Source organism: Melopsittacus undulatus, chromosome 1 (genome assembly GCF_012275295.1).
Source record: "Melopsittacus undulatus isolate bMelUnd1 chromosome 1, bMelUnd1.mat.Z, whole genome shotgun sequence".
NCBI lineage: Eukaryota > Metazoa > Chordata > Aves > Psittaciformes > Psittaculidae > Melopsittacus > Melopsittacus undulatus.
In genome coordinates, this window is record NC_047527.1 from 149,150,250 (window position 1) to 149,167,817 (window position 17,568).

The following is a 17,568-nucleotide window of genomic DNA, read 5'->3' on the forward strand; positions in this document are numbered from 1 at the left end:
AAGCCACCACTGATTCTCTTCATTTTAAAGAGTGAACTATTTTTTTGGGGGGGGAGGGGAAAGGACTAACGTTATTTTGCATTTCATACCAAGAATGCCAGCTGCCAGGCACATCAGATAGACAACTGCGTGTAGCCAGGCCCAGTGCAAACAACTGCGCTCGTAAAAAGTATTTAAAGGCAACTTCTGAAAAAAAACCCTTTAAATTACAGGTGAGATTTTTTATTTTTTGCTATTTTTAGACAGTCTCTGTTTTAAAGACGTGTGTTGGAAGCAAAATAACCAAACTGACTAGCACAACCATGCAATTCTTCGGTCTCCCCTCCCCTCCCAGCTGTATGTTTTCTGTTACATACCAAAGATCATTAGTCCCACTAAAGGAGCTGAATGCCATGTGACAGCTTACTCATTTAGATCAGTTTGAGTTCCTTGAGATATAGTATTCTATTAAAGTTGTTGTCCTGCACACATTAAGGAACTTTACCAGCTCATTTCACCTATACTTACTTGGTTTTAATGATAACACCCCATTTCTTGGATAACCAGCAAAATGCAGCATACAAGACACCTATCTACTTTTTGAGGTAAGAAGCTGCTTTCCCTCTTCAGAAGGCTCATGAGATAGTGATTAAAAAACTCCCCTTCATGAATCGAACCCTTATTCTCACAGCTATGGTTACATGCCCAAATACCAGGCATATGCAACCTTCCTCCCTCTGTGATAGAATTTCAAAGGAACTGGTTTACAACTTGATTTTTTGTAAAAAGGCCCAGCATTTATTTTCTTTGCCAACAGATCTTTGCAGGCGTTACATTTGCATTAGCAGTAAAAATATTGCAGTAAATCTTCACCTCACAAAGCTTTCTGTAACCATCTGTCAGGAAATCTGTGTTAGCCTGGAGTAAGCATTACTTCACGTATAGTTTTTCCCCTTATTCTAAGGTTAAAGAAAGGTTTCAGTTTTAACAATGATGTGACCTCAATTCATTAGCTAGAACTTTAGGAGATGTGCAAAACACACCCAGGGTTGCTCAGCTAACAATTTCAGGGTAAGGCTTTAGACATCTGATTTATGGTGACTGGCTGCCTCGATCCTGGCAAGCTGCATAGACAAACCTTTCCATGTCAAGAGTTTCCAGACATTTGCCACTGCTGGCAAAACCAAGGGTAGTTGCAATTCATGGGACATGAGAGGAGCAGCTCCTCATCCCCCGTGGTCTCCTCTCACCAGCGCATCAGCTGGAAACCCACTGCCCTATCCCCATAGAGTTCCCAAACCAACAGGAAATTACAGTGTTGATGGTTTCTTTTTCTTTCTACAGTGACATCAAACATTTATAGTGACACATATAAGAATATATTATATATTTATATAAATATATAAAATATTTATATAAAATATATAAATAAATACATATACAAAATATGGCATTACTTTCCAGAGAGATGTTACATTTCACAGGCCACCATTTGTTATCCAGATTTCATCATCATACAGAATTTGTCATGAAGTTCGGTAAGCAATCAGCCTCAAAAAAACCCCAAATGTTGCCCAAGTCTTCCACACCTCACATACCAGAACAAACCCAATCACTTTGCTTCCAATTAAAAGGACATAAAACATCATGGCAGACATTTGGTTTAAATATTTAAACCCAAGGGTTCTTATTCTATGCTTAGATGCAGGCAAATAATTTCTACCAAAGTCAAAGCAAGCAACAATTGTGTGTAGCATAAATGAAGCGCGTGGGTCTCAACACCCAGGTCCACGATCCCCCCTGTCTTGTCAGCATCGTTTTGAACAGGAGTTCCTCATACAGAGTATGTGCTTTGGTAGAGTGTACCAAGACAACACAGAATAGACACAGCTTTTCAAAATAAATAAGCAGATAGAAAGGGTGCTACTGTAATGGCATGGTTTTTTCCATGAATATTCAATATTAGTGTGAGCAGGAAATGGAGGAAATGAAAGCCCTGTTGCACAAACTGAAGCAAAGGACAGACAGAAGAATGCTTTACTGAGAGCTTCAGTGCAACCGTTATCCTTTCCAGTGGCATAATTCAGTGATGGGTACATTAGAAATAGCAATAAAATAAAATAATAATTAAAAAAAATCTTGGTATTTGTCATTACTTCAAATAACAAAACTTTTCCTCTTCTGGAAACACTTCCTTCACTCCACAAATTCATTTCTATTATCTAGAATAGGTCAGGTCAGTGTGTATGCATATGGATCTGTACATATTTGTAAATCATTCCATACCCTTACTTTCTTTTTGCATACAGAAGTATACACTAGAATTATTGTGTAGTATTTGGTATTCACATGTTACATTTAAATAAAGTTTATTAAAAAAAATTATATTAAATACAGCCTAACAGAATATTCATAATATATTTTACAGAAAAAATAGCCATGTCTTTATTTTAGAAATAGGTTTCTTTAAAAAGTTCTTTGAGATTTTTATAAAACTTTTTACCCGTGAAGAAAAGTTTCCCTTCAGACCTGTAAAAAAAAGCTTAACTTTTAAATCCTTGCGGGTTTGTTTTGTTTTGTAGGAGTTTTGTTTTTTTTTCCTTTAATGCTCTTAAAAAGCTTACAATCTATAAATTCCTTACAATAAAAACCAGTATCTTTCGGGATCAGATTGGTCACAGGCCGTTCTTTAAAAAGTCAGTGGAGACTCCCTGAATCCATTCTGAAGTGCCTTTTGTTTTATTTTCTCTCTCTCTGGGTATCAATAGTGCAGGTTTTCGTGGGAATTCAGAGCTCCCTACACGTCCTATAGGAAGCCTGGTGCGTGTTAGTGGTGGGGTGCAGCAGTGTTCGCAGAGGCTGCGCCTCCCCATCCACCGCAGGAGGCATAGCTCTTGACTCACAACGCAGTCCACAGTGTTTGCCCAGCCCCTCCGAGGTCTTTGCGAGGTCCAGTGGCCACGCACAGATGCCAGAAGAGCTGGCACCCAGCCCTCATTTGCTTTCCAAATTATAGCAGTGGACATCTCCTTTTCCCTTCCCATCATAGCCGGGAAGTGGCTGTCCATATTTATCCACGCACCAGCAGTAACCTCTCTTTCGGCCTTTGGATGGGCGACACTGAAACACAATAGAAGATACAGTTAGCATTATTTTTGTTTTCTCTGCTCTAAAGTATTACATAGCAGGGATTCCTGCTCATTAGATGGCTGCACTCCCATCTCCTGGAGAGATCATGTGGAATCAACAGATTATTTATTACCACTACCAGAATATTACAATAAAAGCTTACCTCCTCTGCCCATCAACCCCTTGGGATCTAGTTACTCCATAATAAAACTGCTCTAAGAACTACCAAAACAGAGCCTTATGAACTACTCCCTATTATAACAGGCAGCATAGCTGACCCCTTTGAATACCAGGACTACTTACAACAGTATGGGCTGATGACTGGGACCCATCTTTGGAAAAGAAAGTCAACAGATTTGTTCCACACTAAAGCATAGGTCTGGCAAAGACAGCCACTGCAGCAATAAACACCCTTGGCTTGCATCTGTTTGCTGGAGGAATTTCAATACTGTAGTTGACATTTATTAAGAGATATATAATCCTTCTGTAATGGAGTTATCACTTCAACAACTGTTAGGTGTACTAAGACTTTACATGTTTATTCTCCTATAAATAAGGTTGCATATACAATACTCTATAACCTATGTCACTTTTAGAAGTTGCCTGGTGAATCTGCCAGCAATATTGACCAACCTGAAACTACCACAGGCAACAACACTGAACCTCTTTGGAAACAGTAATGCAGTAAAAGTGAAAACCTAGTATGTACTAAGTAAGCAGTGCTCTCCCCACAGAACCAATAATGGTAAAAACTAGACTAAAGGAGATGACATGCGTCAGGCTGCATTCAGTATGCAGCCCTGGACACAGTTACATACAGCGAACCTCTGGGACCCCACAAGGCTTTCCATCCATTTGAAAGATATGCATCTCTAGGACATAGATTATCTCACTAGGTTTGCCATGGTCAACCTCATTGACAAGATGGAGCTTTCAGGTCAGCTCAAGTTTGATGTTTGGTGATACAGGATTCACTGCTAATGCCAAGACGTGGCTGTTTAGTCAGCACAGACTTACAAAGGAGGTGGTGACACAAGTGTACCTAGCTTTTCAAGGACTGAGGTTTCACCTGTTGCCATCACCAACGTGAAAGAAGATAGGCTAGACTGAACCCACTTATGACCCTGTCGTGCAAGCAGGGCAAATGCTGCCTCCAACATCACACTTGCAGCAATTCAAGTATTTCAGGGGTTCAGGCTGGTAGGAGTCAGGTAAACTTTACCACTACCACTCAGCTGCTTGTTTTCCAGAGTCTAATAGGCAGGTCTCCATCTCACACATGATCATGGCAGTAGCTTTCCCATGTGCAAGTATGTAAGGAAACATCAAGCAAGTGTTTGGCTTCACATGCTGCCAAAAGTGCATGACCCTTTCAATGTCTAGTTCAGGGCCTCAGGTGAAAGGAAACAGTTCCTGAACAGAACTGTGAATATGGGCCACTTCTAGGATAGCCAACACCAACACATTGATCCTGATCCAACCAATTTGTGGCAGCATGGAATAGAGTCTTCACTAGGAACTTGTGAAAGAGATGGAACATAGCACATATTCAACACAAATTTCTAAACAAGACTCCAACTCATTTATTTTTACAGTAAATGAAGTAATGCTCATCACTGTAACCACAAATTAATCTACCCTCGAGTAGATTACCTGAATAACAAGCCCAATGCAGAAATAATACTCCACCACCTACTCTGAATGTGCAGTCCTTCTGTATTAGCCCTATGCAAATGGCTGTCAGCAGGATGACAAGATCAAGCTCAAAGTACGTATCAGCTTATTTTAGGAGAGGGTGAAGAAGTTCAAACCTCCTGAGAGAAGAGCTACATTAATAATTTGCTAAGCTATGTGGTTAGCTGCATTTGAGTTCCAGTTCCCTATCTGCCTGATTTTCTGTACCAAATCTTTAGACCTAAATTTAACAGCTCATGTTTATTGCCTCAAAAGCCTGACTGGGGCTTGCACTTATTCTCCAGGATTTCCGTCAATGCCTGCCCGAAGTCCACTGACATCAATGGGAAATTTGCCTTCAATTTTGGTGGCAAGTGGACTGGACTCTAGCTTAAGTGGTATTAACATTTAGTGACTTCAGTTCTTCACACTCAAACGTGAGGAATTCATAACCAGTCTCTGCTGCATTTAAATCTTACAGAAAAGGAAACTGAGGCAGCAGTTCTTATTTTTCCCAAGGGAGCACACACAGATGGAGGCTGAATTAGAGCACAGGGCTTCTGGCTGCCAGCCTGGTGCTCCAGCAATGAAACTACACTTCTGCTAATAATAGTAACACAGGCTCCCCTTTTAGAAGTACTATATGAAGTATGTTACACAACTCTTGCTGATTCATATGCTTGCATCACTCTCAAAACAAATGATCAATTAAAAGTTATCTCATGTTGTTGGAGGTTTTGATTGCTTTTTACAGTTGCATAATCAATTTTCAGAATTAACTACAAAGTGAAGCTAGTCTGCAGGAACACCTTCCTTACTACTACTTATTGTAGTAAATTATTTCCCAATCTGTGATTTTGTACTAGTTGCTCAGCCATGGTGACAACAGTAAAGCATTTTTGATTCAGTGATGCTTTTATCCTGAAGCAGCTAGCTTGCATTCCCTACATAAGTGGCAGAGAGTTCCTATGGAATAAAAACCCACTCTTCTGAATTTTGCACTCAACATACATTTCAGGGCTTTGCCTAGCTCTTCTGCATGACTTCAGAAGTCCAAAAAGCTGGAAAACCTCCCAAGCTGTGGAGTCAGTAATTACTTCTGATAGGAACACCAGCTGCCAGCTTCCATGCCACCTGCCCCTCTCCCTTCCACAAAGAAGTGCCGCAGAGGCATTCGTGGGGCACAGCAAAGCATATGGTATCCCATTGAATTCCTGGTCAGCCCAGAGGTCTCCATGGAGCTACAACTGTGGTCTCCTGGAACAGACTGCAGACAGCACTGACATATACCTCAGGCCGTTTTGGCTCCTGCCAAGCCAGGCTCTGTTTTTAGTGGAACGATGCCAGCACACATTTAGGTGAGTATCTGGCCCCAGTACACAAATATGGGGCAATTCTAGTAATTGCCCCATATAATAATTCTAATTTCATCAAAACCTTTTTTTCCATGCTTGAGGCAGAAACATGCCTGTATCAACCTATTCCACGTAAATGCACCTATGCACCACAGCTGAACAGTACGACCATACATGTGTGATTTATTAAGACAAAGAATTCTAAATTTTAATAGGTCTGACTTGAAAAGTTTATACATAAACACAAGGTGTGAAATACTTCTCATGTTATACCCTGACAGATTAATTTACGTTCTCAAAATCGTTTCACATAGACAAATTACTCCCTATGGTTGTTCCTGAAAAGTCCATTTCTAGATATCCACAAATGTCTTGAAAAGTAACTGCTTTCACCTTGACTGGAAGAGTAGGTGGCCAGGAAGGCAAAATACATGAACATGAAAGTGCCTCCTGAATGTGTTTTAATTGTTCTCAGGTTGATCATAATTTATCAGATTCCTACCATCACACACCTAGCTACATTATAATCCTTGGCAGTGATTTTGCCAACTGTTTCCAAAATTAAGAACATCTAGTTTATACTTTTTTGTTTGATGGATCTACTATTTCCTAACCTATTATTATGAATTTTGTTGTCACAACAGAATATAATTGAATTGCAGATTGAATGCTGCTAATAATAGCAATGAAATTAATACAATACTCTAGCCTTCTGTTAATGAGATTAAGCACCTGCTCACAGCGCCTAAAGTATCAGACCTACATGTTGATGCTCCAACAAAGAAAACCAGATGAACACAACTGCTGCATTGCCTTGCAGACAGTGAACTCAGTCTGGATAGGAGTGAGACTCACTTACTTCTCAAAACTGCTGATTTTTAATAATGTCAGTTCTATATGGGCAACTCAAATACATTATTTTTGGTTGGTATTCTGCTTGTGTGAGAAGCAGCCTGCCTGTGAAGGCCTGTTCCCAGGGTGGATTGAGGTTCATTTGCAGGAGAAGGACTCCAACTGCATTCATGTAAAATATTTACTCACATGGGCTCTATTTGTGGGCATTTCCTACAAGACCCTGAGTTGTCTCAAACTACCACTGAAAGTATTGGACCTACGTAAATTGGCACGGTGCTTGACAAGGCTGGCCAGGTTATGAAAGTGCCCCTTCATCCTCTATGTTTGCTGACCGGATGGGCTGTTGCACACAGAGCAGGAACTTTTCCTAAAGCAGCCTGGAAGTCTCCAGGCAGCATGGACACTACACAGAGGGCAGAAGCATGTCTTTGCTCCATATCCACACCTTGCTCTCATAAATCAACTTCTAGGAACAAAGACAGGTAAGTGTATTATCAGTCTCTCCTATTTTTCCCCCCTCTATTTCCATTTTTCCTGCCTTAGTGGCAAAACTGTGACTGTACTTTAAAGTACAGTCACCCTTTAAAGTAAGGCACTTTAATACGTGCTTACTGTGGATCTGATTTACTGCATACATATGCCAGAGACTGAGTGCAAACCACCACCTTTTTGCTGATGAAGCAAAAACCTCAGAGTCTGAAAACAGATGAAAGGAAGATCTACTGAACAAAGTAAATACCAATCTGCGGTCTTCTGCAATACCTTGAGAAGGAAAAGGGCCACAGTACACTTGTGTGCCTTGAATGCAGTTAAATGATGTGCTGTTCTGAAGTAGCTAAGCAAATGCTTCTATGGCACAGCCACAAATCACAGTCTTACCTCACTCCACACAGCGGTCCAACATACTTTCTGAACAAACAGACTGAGAGGTGGGCATTGCTCTCTGCTAGTTCACATGCAGCAGGAGATGAATGATACAGGCTTCTCAAAACTCCCAAAAGAAACTGTTCCAGCTCCACCAGCTGCTCAGGGAAAAGCTGGGGAGCACAGACAAGCTCAGCAGCACGCACCGAAGGTCAAACAGCACAAGCTGGTGTTGGGCTGATGGCAGAAGGGAAGGCTGTAAACCTCACGCCTACTGCAAACACCCCACCTGACACTGCCAGCTTAATGCATTGCTCCAGGGAATACCCAAAAGGGAAAGACTGTTTCAAAGAAAGCTAGAAGCCAAAAAATGGAGAGATACCATTCCTAAAATAAGGTTGCCTGGTCAGAGGTCGGGCTCTCACTTCCAACTAATCAACTGCATTAGCTAGTAACACAGTCAGCCACTCCTTTGGTTACCACAGATAGAGAGGCTGACTCCTGTAAACCCAAATGGGAGAGACAAGACGGCCCACAAACAACATCTGTCCTTACAGAGGGTTTGCCTTGAGGAAAATCTGAAATAAACTTGATTTCAGGAGATTTTGGAATGATACATTTGGAGGCAGGTCACTAAACACTGGAATTAAATGGGATGTGCATAATAAACAGAAAAACTGGCATGTCTTGCACTTCCCAGGTTCCTGAATGAGCTTTCAAGGGCAGCAGCACTAAATGGAGAATGCTGCCATGGTTCAACCCCACACAACTAAAGCATAAATACCTGCAGCTTAGGTCTGCATTTGTCAAGAAAGGTCACAACCCCAGAACCAAAGAGGGCTGAGAAGCCATCCTTGCTGCACAGTAACTACCAGATGTATCACTTTCATGATAACATGACTTGGATTTTGGAAGAGACCCGTGTAGCACATAAAGGACAGATATATACCTTTCTCAAGTTGCTTTTTGTAATATGACCCAGCACAGTTCTTCTAGGAACTCTCAAGCAGGCAGCTATTTACAATTCAAAGCATTGATCTATTGCAGTCATATGGTGACTGCAACATTAGCTCTGTGGGTTATTGCAGAAGCACTGCCTTTTTTAAACCAAAGGGCATTAGTATGTAGAACACCAGACAACCCATGTGTGATCAGGTATGAAGTTTCCCAAACAAACCTGCTGTCATGACCAACAGAAAATAAAAATACTGTCCCCACTTGACAAGATTCAGCACTATCAGATCATATCCTAAAAGTGGAAATGAACTAGGTTCCTTTATAAAATGGTACATAACACATCTTGCTGGAAAGATCCTTCAGCAAAGATGCAGAAGAGGTGAAGTGCATTCAGTGAAATGTACTTACTTGCTTTTTCTTGTAGAACCCCTTCTTGTCACAATTTGGGATATGAAACCCTCTGGGACTCAAGACATTCAGGATCTTTAGGTGGTTTAAAGTGTCTTCCATTTCTCTACGACAGGGACCCTGTTGAAAAGCATGGTTCAAAAAATATGGATGAAGCTTCATTCCCAGATGTTGTCTTTCATGTAAGAGTTAATAAATCTTTAAAGGGCAAGAAGCACAGACCCAAACAAATCCATTAAAACAAAGGGATGGGCAGACCATTCATTCACAGATAAAATTTGGACTTTCTGCTTTATTTAGGATAAACTGATTTCTAAACACTGAAGGCCATATGCTATGCTGAGCCATAGACTGGCATTTCCATTTGGTATCACAGCCACATATACTGGTCAAGCCTTCCTGTAGGTTTGTAAATCCGTAATATATAAGACAACTTAGGTTTGAAAATCTGGCCTTTTCACCAAGTGGGAAAAGAAGGTAGGTAGGCAACTGGAAATATATTACTTGGTAGATTTTCCCTAAAGTCATTTGATTTTCATGATTCTGCTGGATTTGAAAGTTTAAATTAAATGTATTTAATTGAAAACACGTAGTTTGGCATAATGTGTATGTGTGCACATACATATATATATAAATTCTACAACTTTGAACAACTGCCAATTTCAACTGGACCAAACAGATGCAGCCATGCAAAGGAATGGTTGCACACAAGTCTTGTTAGATAAGTCACCTAACGAGATACGTCAACAGATAACTTTTTGCCTCACTTTCTTCATCTGCAAAAGGCTGACAACAATGTAGTGAGGATTAGCTCTAGGACAATGAGCCAAAAAGAACTTCCAGAAGCACTTTTAAGAGCAGGTCTCAAACACCAATTAATTACTCCTCACTGCAGCCCTTCAGGGTAGGGAGTAAAGGCTTAGGAGCCTTACTCTGCAGTCACAAAACCAGGAGCCGAGGAGTTCACGTTTTGCCAGAGGCCAAGAGGCAGTCAGTGTCAGCAGTGGGATCAGGATTCAAGAGCCACAACCTGCAAACTCTGTGCTTAGCTACACTCCTGTCTGGGCATATTACTGACTTGGTCCATCAGCTTGTTTCTTCAGGAGAGACCCAAAAAAGCTCCTTTGCATAGTTGCACGGGTTTAAAACATGTAAATTGCTGTATCAACACACAGACTCATTTGGTGCAATTTTTAATTAGTGAAGTAATGACACTTGTACTTTCAAGTGGTAATATTAATAGCTTGCTCATATAAAAGTGCCTTTAGTGTCTGAAAGCACAGAGACTCCATGGTTCTACTGGAGTTTAAAATTGATTTTCTTTCATTAACAAAAACCTTCCTTGCTGCTTTCATGTTTTCTTTCAGTATCCATCTCACAAGCTCTAAACGTACACTTTAAAATGCTGCTCTTATGGCAGCTCCTCAAAAAAACCCCAAAGCTGCTCAGACACACTGCCTGCAAATCACAGACGCTCAGAGACTTGGTCCCGAGTCAGGCCTACAAAAAGATCAACAGTCCTTTTTTAATTAGTATTTTGAAGCAGGCTTCCAAAGTCAGAGAGATCAGTATCAAAAGCTAACATGCAGACACAGCTAGAAGGGCATTTGCTGACAAAGGCACCTGTCCTCGATGGACTTATTTCTGGTTCTTACAGACACCAGCAGCCTTGGTAAGCCAGGGTGCCTTTGCTCATGGGGCCCAGCTACCACGCAAGTGAAATGTTCATCCTAGCTAACACCAGGATCCTATTTCCTGAGAGCTACCAAAGTTCATTCTTTTACTGTAGGCAGTTTACTTCATGTCCTGGGGGAGAGGATACCCTGAAAGGCAGATACTTTAGTGTTTTTACTAGACAGCTGGACAGCAGTGACAAACTAAATATGCAGCTTCACCGCCCTTGCTGTGTTAACTTGGAGGCAGCTCTTTTCAGGCACATCTTTCCACCTCATACAGGTTTTAAACCCTTCTTTAGCAGATGGGAATCCACATCTGGTTTAACCACAACTGTTTTGATGAAACACCAAAGCATTTCCCAGACACATTTTTTAGGCCATCTGGCACAGGCACAAGGATAACCACAGGATTATCAGCCAGGGATGTCCAGGAAGAGGAATTATTCTCCCCTCAGATTCAACAAACTCCAGCTGCCCTGCAAATCCACTGGGCACAGTGAGTAGAAAGTAATAGCAGCTCACGTGCCAGTGAGCCTTTGCATTTAGGCACTGACACCAAATAATGACTGCAAGTGAAGGTGATGTGCAGCACGTACAATGACTGACCAGCCAAGATCCTAGTCCTCAACCCAGCTCAAGTTTATCTCCCTTGACTTGCTCCATGAAGTGTGAATACAGTGTCACTATACTGAATGTGAAACATCTTTTTTCCATTACTGCAACCCAATAATGCTGTTTACAACCAATTTCAATGATGACAATACTAAACCTTCCCCAAGTCCCCTCACACAAATGTGTGATAATTACAGGGGAGAACAAGAACTTTTAGTCTCTATGAAACGACTTAGTGAAAGTCAGACTTGTATCAACGCAAGTACCATAGCATTAGGCCTCTTTTCTGAATGTGATCTGCTCGGTCTGCTGACTGCCCACATTTACCAATCTGACAGTTTTTTACCAGTTAAGCAGCCAGAATGCCCTAAACGGCTACTACAGTTACCACCATTTAGTTATGTAGTTTATTTATCTATCTTGTCATGTACAGAACATGCGTATACTTGCTTGCACACACTCACATTCTGCAAAATGCCTTTCCATGTACAAGATGTACTTACGTATTCAGTCTCTTGTTTGGATTCAGAAGAGAAATTCAGCGTGTCCGTACTCTGTGAATCATATTCCACTTTATAGCGCTGTGTGTTTTTGGCTTGCACTTTTCTGATGATATCTATTTTGATGTGTGGTGGATGCGATTTGGAATCTGGCACCCTGTGAGTGTTTGGGATGGCCTGATTTTCTATGCTGCTGGTACTCCGGTCTTCATCTTCTTCTGAATCACTGGAATTTCCTTTGAGAAGAACAAATGCAGTGAAGAAAAAAATGTTAATCAACTGCCAGCAGCATCTGGAAGGGCAATAAGCTACTAGATTAGTCTACGTGCTTCATTTCCCTTTATAAAATAGTGATATATAAGAAGATGACCAATTTGGTGTTCTGCATGCATCAGCACCCTTGCTGCCAAAGCAATGGCTTTTCTAACTGCAGCATCCCCCTTGCTCCCTGAACACTTTTTCTTTCTTAAACTCATTCAACTTACAGAACAGGTAAGAAGGGAAAAAATCCCTAACACATTCTAATTCTGCTATTAAAATCAGAAACATACCTAGGTGCACAATATACATTTTAAAGGTAATGGGCCATAAAAATGCCATTCATTCTGTAATGGTGTCAAAGGACAAGCATCTCCTTTCATTATGAGCTTCAAAAATATTTTCTCTTTAAACTACCATCCGCAAAAATACAGGAAAAGCACATTTCCCCCCCCCCCAAATAGTGCATAAACCCAGTGTTCCTGTACCTTCTGAGGTATTTGTCTACACTGCATTCCTCCCTCATAGGAGACTTCTGCAGTGTAACTGTAACTGGCTGGGAGTTTTTCCAAGTTTGGATATTCCTATCAGCTAAGTAGCTAAGTCCCACTAGCTGCTGCCTTGGCTGCCAGCCACTTTTTTTTTCCCTTCATTAAAGAAATAACATTGGGAATGCACAATGGTAACTGATGCGCAAGGAACATCCTGGAAATCTGGATGTTCCTTAAAATTAGACTTGATGGCTCACTGAAAACCACAGAAGCCAAGAAATTCAGCACTAAACCTGAAAGCCCATGTTCACACAGCCCATTGACTCTAAATATTTCAACATAGGCAGTACAGTGGCAGTGCCAACACACAGGAACAGGGGAGGAACACGAGGAGGAGAAGGGATCCGAGTTAACATCTCTGTGCTGGTGGTTTTAGTGTAGCCACTGCTGGCAATGGACATAATTGACCAGGAAAATCCAACTCCCACTGCAAATGGATTAAGGAAGTTTAAGTCTTAAGTCTAAATTTCCTGGCTTTTGTGGGTTTAACTCAGACTCTCAGTGGTATTTGAACATATTTTTGGTGGTTTAATGTCCTGTTTTTAAACAGTGGTATTTTTTTCCCTCACATACTCAATGAATTCTGCAAGAAATGACACAATAAAATGTTATAAACCCAAATCTCCTAAATATAAATACCATGCTTACTAGGTTTTCTGCTGTTAGTCCAGTTCAATAGTTTGCCTCCTCTCCCAAAAATAAGTACAAAATATTCTTAGTGTGCACTAAATAATTACCAGGCTGGTCATTTCAGTTTAGATAGGCCCTCACATTTCATCAGCACTTCTTATATTTCAACTTGCAACAGTTGTAATGCCACATTTTAAAACTGCAAAGCATATTAACTTAGTTTCACAAGACCTGGTGTTGGGTTAGCTTTGCAGTCTCATAACACAACTGCTATGAGACTTACTTGCTCTCTTTTTAAAGAGCAGATCAGAACAGTTGTACAGACACATTGGTACTTAACACTTTCATGCCCCCAGAAAAATGAACTGGAAAGTTAGTCAGTGGCCTGCTAAGAGTTGCTGTGTAGAAGGTATTGTAACATACACCACCCTGCACTGGTTCCTAGCCATTTCTGTAAACTGTGTAGCTTGTGATGCAGGACCTAGCTGTTTGTAAGGGAGATCGTGGGATGGTTTGGGTTGGAAAGGACCTTAAAGCTCATCCAGTTCCAGCCCCTGCCATTGGCAGGGATATCTTCCACTAGACCAGGTTGCTCCAATCCCCGTCCAACTTGGCCTTGAACACTGCTGGGGATGTGAGGATCCTGCCCAGGGAGTGTCTGATTTAGAGCTAAGAGTGGAACAGTCCCCATGTGGAGGAGGGCACTATGGATCATACAGGTTCACCTTCCTCCTTCGTGTACCCTAGGTTTGCCACCTTCACTCCTTGACTGTGAACTCTAAAGGTCCTACTCAGCACTTTTTAAGGAATCAAAGCTCCTATTGATTTCAAAATCAGAGTTCTCCCTCCAGCCAAGAATGCAGAAACAGGAACTCGGGCATTTGGACTGTTGAGGCTGAAAATAGAAAGGTTTTCAGCAACGTGCAACTCTGTCTTCCCCTTTCTTAACAGTCACTGTTAAAAGCACTGCCCCTCCATTAAACAGCACCAGCTCTCAAGTAGGGAGGGGACTCCCCTCCTTCCCAATTCATGTGAAGGATGACTATGCAGAGCCAAGTTCATGCGATGAAGGAAGCTGCTCCATGTTCCAATGAGGTTTAAAACTTCAGTGAGTACCTCTGAACTCTCATCCAAATAGTCACAGCTTGGGAGCAGCACATAAATAATTATAATAAGGCATCTCCTGCTTTCATAGCAGCCAGTTAACTGGAGCACTGGTGCCACTTCCTCAGCTATGGAGAGGCCAGCCAAAGAGTCTCTGCAACCTAGCAGAGCAACTCCTGGCTTTTTAAAAATGCAAACAGTGGAAAGCCTTTTGACACACTTTTCTATTAAACAAATGTTAACATACTTGCTGTTGGTTAGCAAACAGTTTAATGAAATGTTTGCGCAGAGAGTCTGGGCTTGCTTGATCCCAATCCCAAGTTTCCCCGTCTTAAGTTTCCAAATGTGCACACTAACAGAACTTTTTTCCAGCCGTCCCTTGCTCTTCAAACAAAACAAAACCTGCTCTGTGAACGTCTCGTTTACAAGACATGTAAGAGCTACGGGAAAGCTTCATTTGACCAAAGATTTATTTGCAATGCAGGCAAAAAACCCCAACGTCCTCTTAAACACCGCTGTGCAAATGCTTTGTTCTGAAAAACCACCTTCCAGGGCCAGGGGAGTATTTAACACCCTATCTCCCTCCCCCCCCCCCCTTTTCCTTCTTTTTCTCCCTGTGCTTAGCATTCCCCTGACCTAGCCGCGCTGCAGCGCGGATTTAGCCTACTCTATCCAGCTTTCTCGCACCTTCTTTCCAGGAACACTGGGGCCAAACCGCAAGGATTTCACTCGTTCTGCATCCCGGCAGCCCCACGCACCCGCAAGAGCCATCCCTACACACATCCCCCGGGGTTATTCATGAAAGAGCAACTCTGCCTCTTTTGCGAGGCGCATGAGTGTTGAAGAAAACAGCTCTATACAGAAATAAGGTATCAGAAGGAAATCTTCCTTCTGCAAAAGCAGCCCTCCTCCTAAACGATCCCAGCCTCGGCTATGTGGTTGCCCGAGGAGCCCCCGCCACGATGTAAAAAGGGAGAAAAGGCGAGCTGCGAAGGGACAAGCAGCCCTGCAGCGCCTGCGCCTCCCCCACCGCTGCGTGCAACTTACTTAGAGAAAATTAATACATAAGAAGAGCGCAAGGACGCGGAATGCGCGCAGGGTCGCGCACACTCGCGGTCTCTTGGCCCCTCCGCGCCGAGCCGCGGCCCCCTTACCTGCAGCATGCGGCCCCGGCAGGAGGAAGGCTCGCAGCTTGCCGCCCGCCGTGGCGTTGGTGCAGAGCCCGCGTCCCTCCAGCAGCGCCTGCAGCGGCCGCGCCTCGTCCCTCCGCGGCTGGCAGCTGAGTCCGGCGCCGCAGCGCTCGGTGTAGATGCCGCAGGACTGCCCGATGCGCAGGGCGCAGGTGAGGCAGCAGCCGCAGCCCGGCTCCCGCACCCGCTCAGCGCAGTCGGGCTGCAGGGGCTTGCACTGCTGCAGCGCCCGCGCGTCGCAGGGCTCGCAGCGCACCACCGGCCCCGCCAGCGCCGCCGCCGCCCGCCGGACCAGCAGCGCCAGCGCCGCCGCCGCCACTGCCCACAGCACGCCGGGCCGCGGCACCATGGCAACCGGCGGAGGAGGAGGAGGAAGGGGGGCGGCCCGCCGGGAGGCGCGCACCCCCGGGCCGGGAGCGGGACGGGCAGAGCCGGGGCGCGGCCGGCTGCGGAGCAGCGCGCACCGACGGGGCTGCGGGCACGGGGGCCGCTCACACACCCTGCGCTGTCGGCCCCTCTCTCTTCGGCCGCCTGCTCTTAGTCACATAGAGGTAGTCAGAGCCCGCTGGCAACAAAGGCAACTTTCCCTTTCTTCCCCCCCTCCTCCTCCGTGCAGAGCGCCTCAGTCACCGGCACTAAATTACTGGGTTTCCACACAAAAATAAAAAGTACAAAAAAACCCCCAAAAAAACCCAGACGGTCTGGAGAAAACTTGGTCCAAAAAACCGCTTCAGAGAAGAAAGGAGAAAAAGGGGATGAAAAACAGAGAGGGGAGGGAAAAAATGAGTGCGGAGAGCTCGGTCCCCGTCCGTTTATTCTCTTCCCGCCCGCCGTGCCCCGCCGCTCCCGCCCGGCCCGCCCTATATAGCGCCGCGGCCGCCGGCCCGCCCCGCGCCATGGATAAGGAGCGGCGCGGCGCGGCGGGGAGCGGCGGGGCACGGCGAATCCAGGTTTCGGTCGCGGGAGGGCGGTGCGGGCCGTGGGCGCGGCGGTGCCGGGGGTTATGGGCACTTCTTAGAAGTCAGCTGTAACAGGGGCACGGCTGCGGAGAGGGGCACGGCGTGTGCCTTTTGTTCCCACATCAAGTGCTCCGTGTGTGCGCGTCCGTGTTCCCGTGGCACCGGAGGCACAGCGAAGCCCGCGGACAGTGCCCTTTTTTAGGCTTTTGCTTATACACACGTATACACATACACTCAGGTTCAGGGCATCCCTCGGGACCGGTTCACAGATCCCATGACAGCTGCATTTCCTAGGAATCATCGTAGAATCATAGCATGGTTTGGGTTGGAAAGGAACTTAAGATCATCCGGTTCTAGCCCCCCAAGGAAGATGGGGGGGAATGTATATGCACACATGCACATCTGCACAGATGTTGCTCTCTGGCCCAGTGTTGTGCCCCAGCATCGTGGATGTGTTCCCCTATCTTTTGTAAGTGTTTTCTGAACTCTTAAAACTTTTCCCTCATCCATAAGTTTCCAGTGCCAACAGCCTCTTAAATCTAGAAGAAAAAAACAATCCACTCCACAAAAAAAAAAAACAAAAACAAAACAACCCAAACAAAATGCCAACAGTGAAACCCTACATTGATTTTATACAATGAATGTGTTGGTATTCTGTTTGTAGCCACTGCAAATTCCACCCTTGTTCTGCTAGTCTTATTTCATGGCATGGTTTGGGTTGGAAGGGACCTTAAAACTCATCCAGTTCCCACCCCCTGCCACAGGCAGGGACACCTTCCACTAGATCAGGCTGCCCCAAGTCCCATCCAACCTGGCCTTGAGCACTGCCAGGGATGGGGCAGCCACAGCTTCTCTGGGCAGCCACAG

General features: G+C 44.0%; 1 protein-coding gene across 1 annotated transcript; it reads right to left on the reverse strand.

Annotated features, from left to right (window-relative positions):
• Positions 1–1,351: 1,351 nt before the first annotated feature.
• On the reverse strand, positions 1,352–16,567 carry IGFBP3 (insulin like growth factor binding protein 3). The gene is made up of 4 exons (XM_034064387.1): positions 15,707–16,567; positions 12,013–12,245; positions 9,222–9,341; positions 1,352–3,099 (listed from the first exon to the last, which is right to left on the reverse strand). Exons 1-4 carry the CDS (start codon positions 16,089–16,091, stop codon positions 2,974–2,976), a joined length of 864 nt encoding a protein of 287 aa, XP_033920278.1. The 5' UTR covers positions 16,092–16,567; the 3' UTR covers positions 1,352–2,973.
• Between the last annotated feature and the right edge of the window lie 1,001 nt (positions 16,568–17,568).

Bases quoted from the DNA above. Each gene is read 5' to 3' on its own strand.
- IGFBP3 (XM_034064387.1), bottom strand. From the start codon at position 16,091: ATGGTGCCGCGGCCCGGCGTGCTGTGGGCAGTGGCGGCGGCGGCGCTG. The intron at 9,342-12,012 runs GTAAGTACATCT...GCTTTTCAACAG, and splicing joins CCAAACAAGAGACTGAATAC to GGTCCCTGTCGTAGAGAAAT. The intron at 3,100-9,221 runs GTAAGTACATTT...ATTGTGTTTCAG, and splicing joins GGTTCTACAAGAAAAAGCAA to TGTCGCCCATCCAAAGGCCG.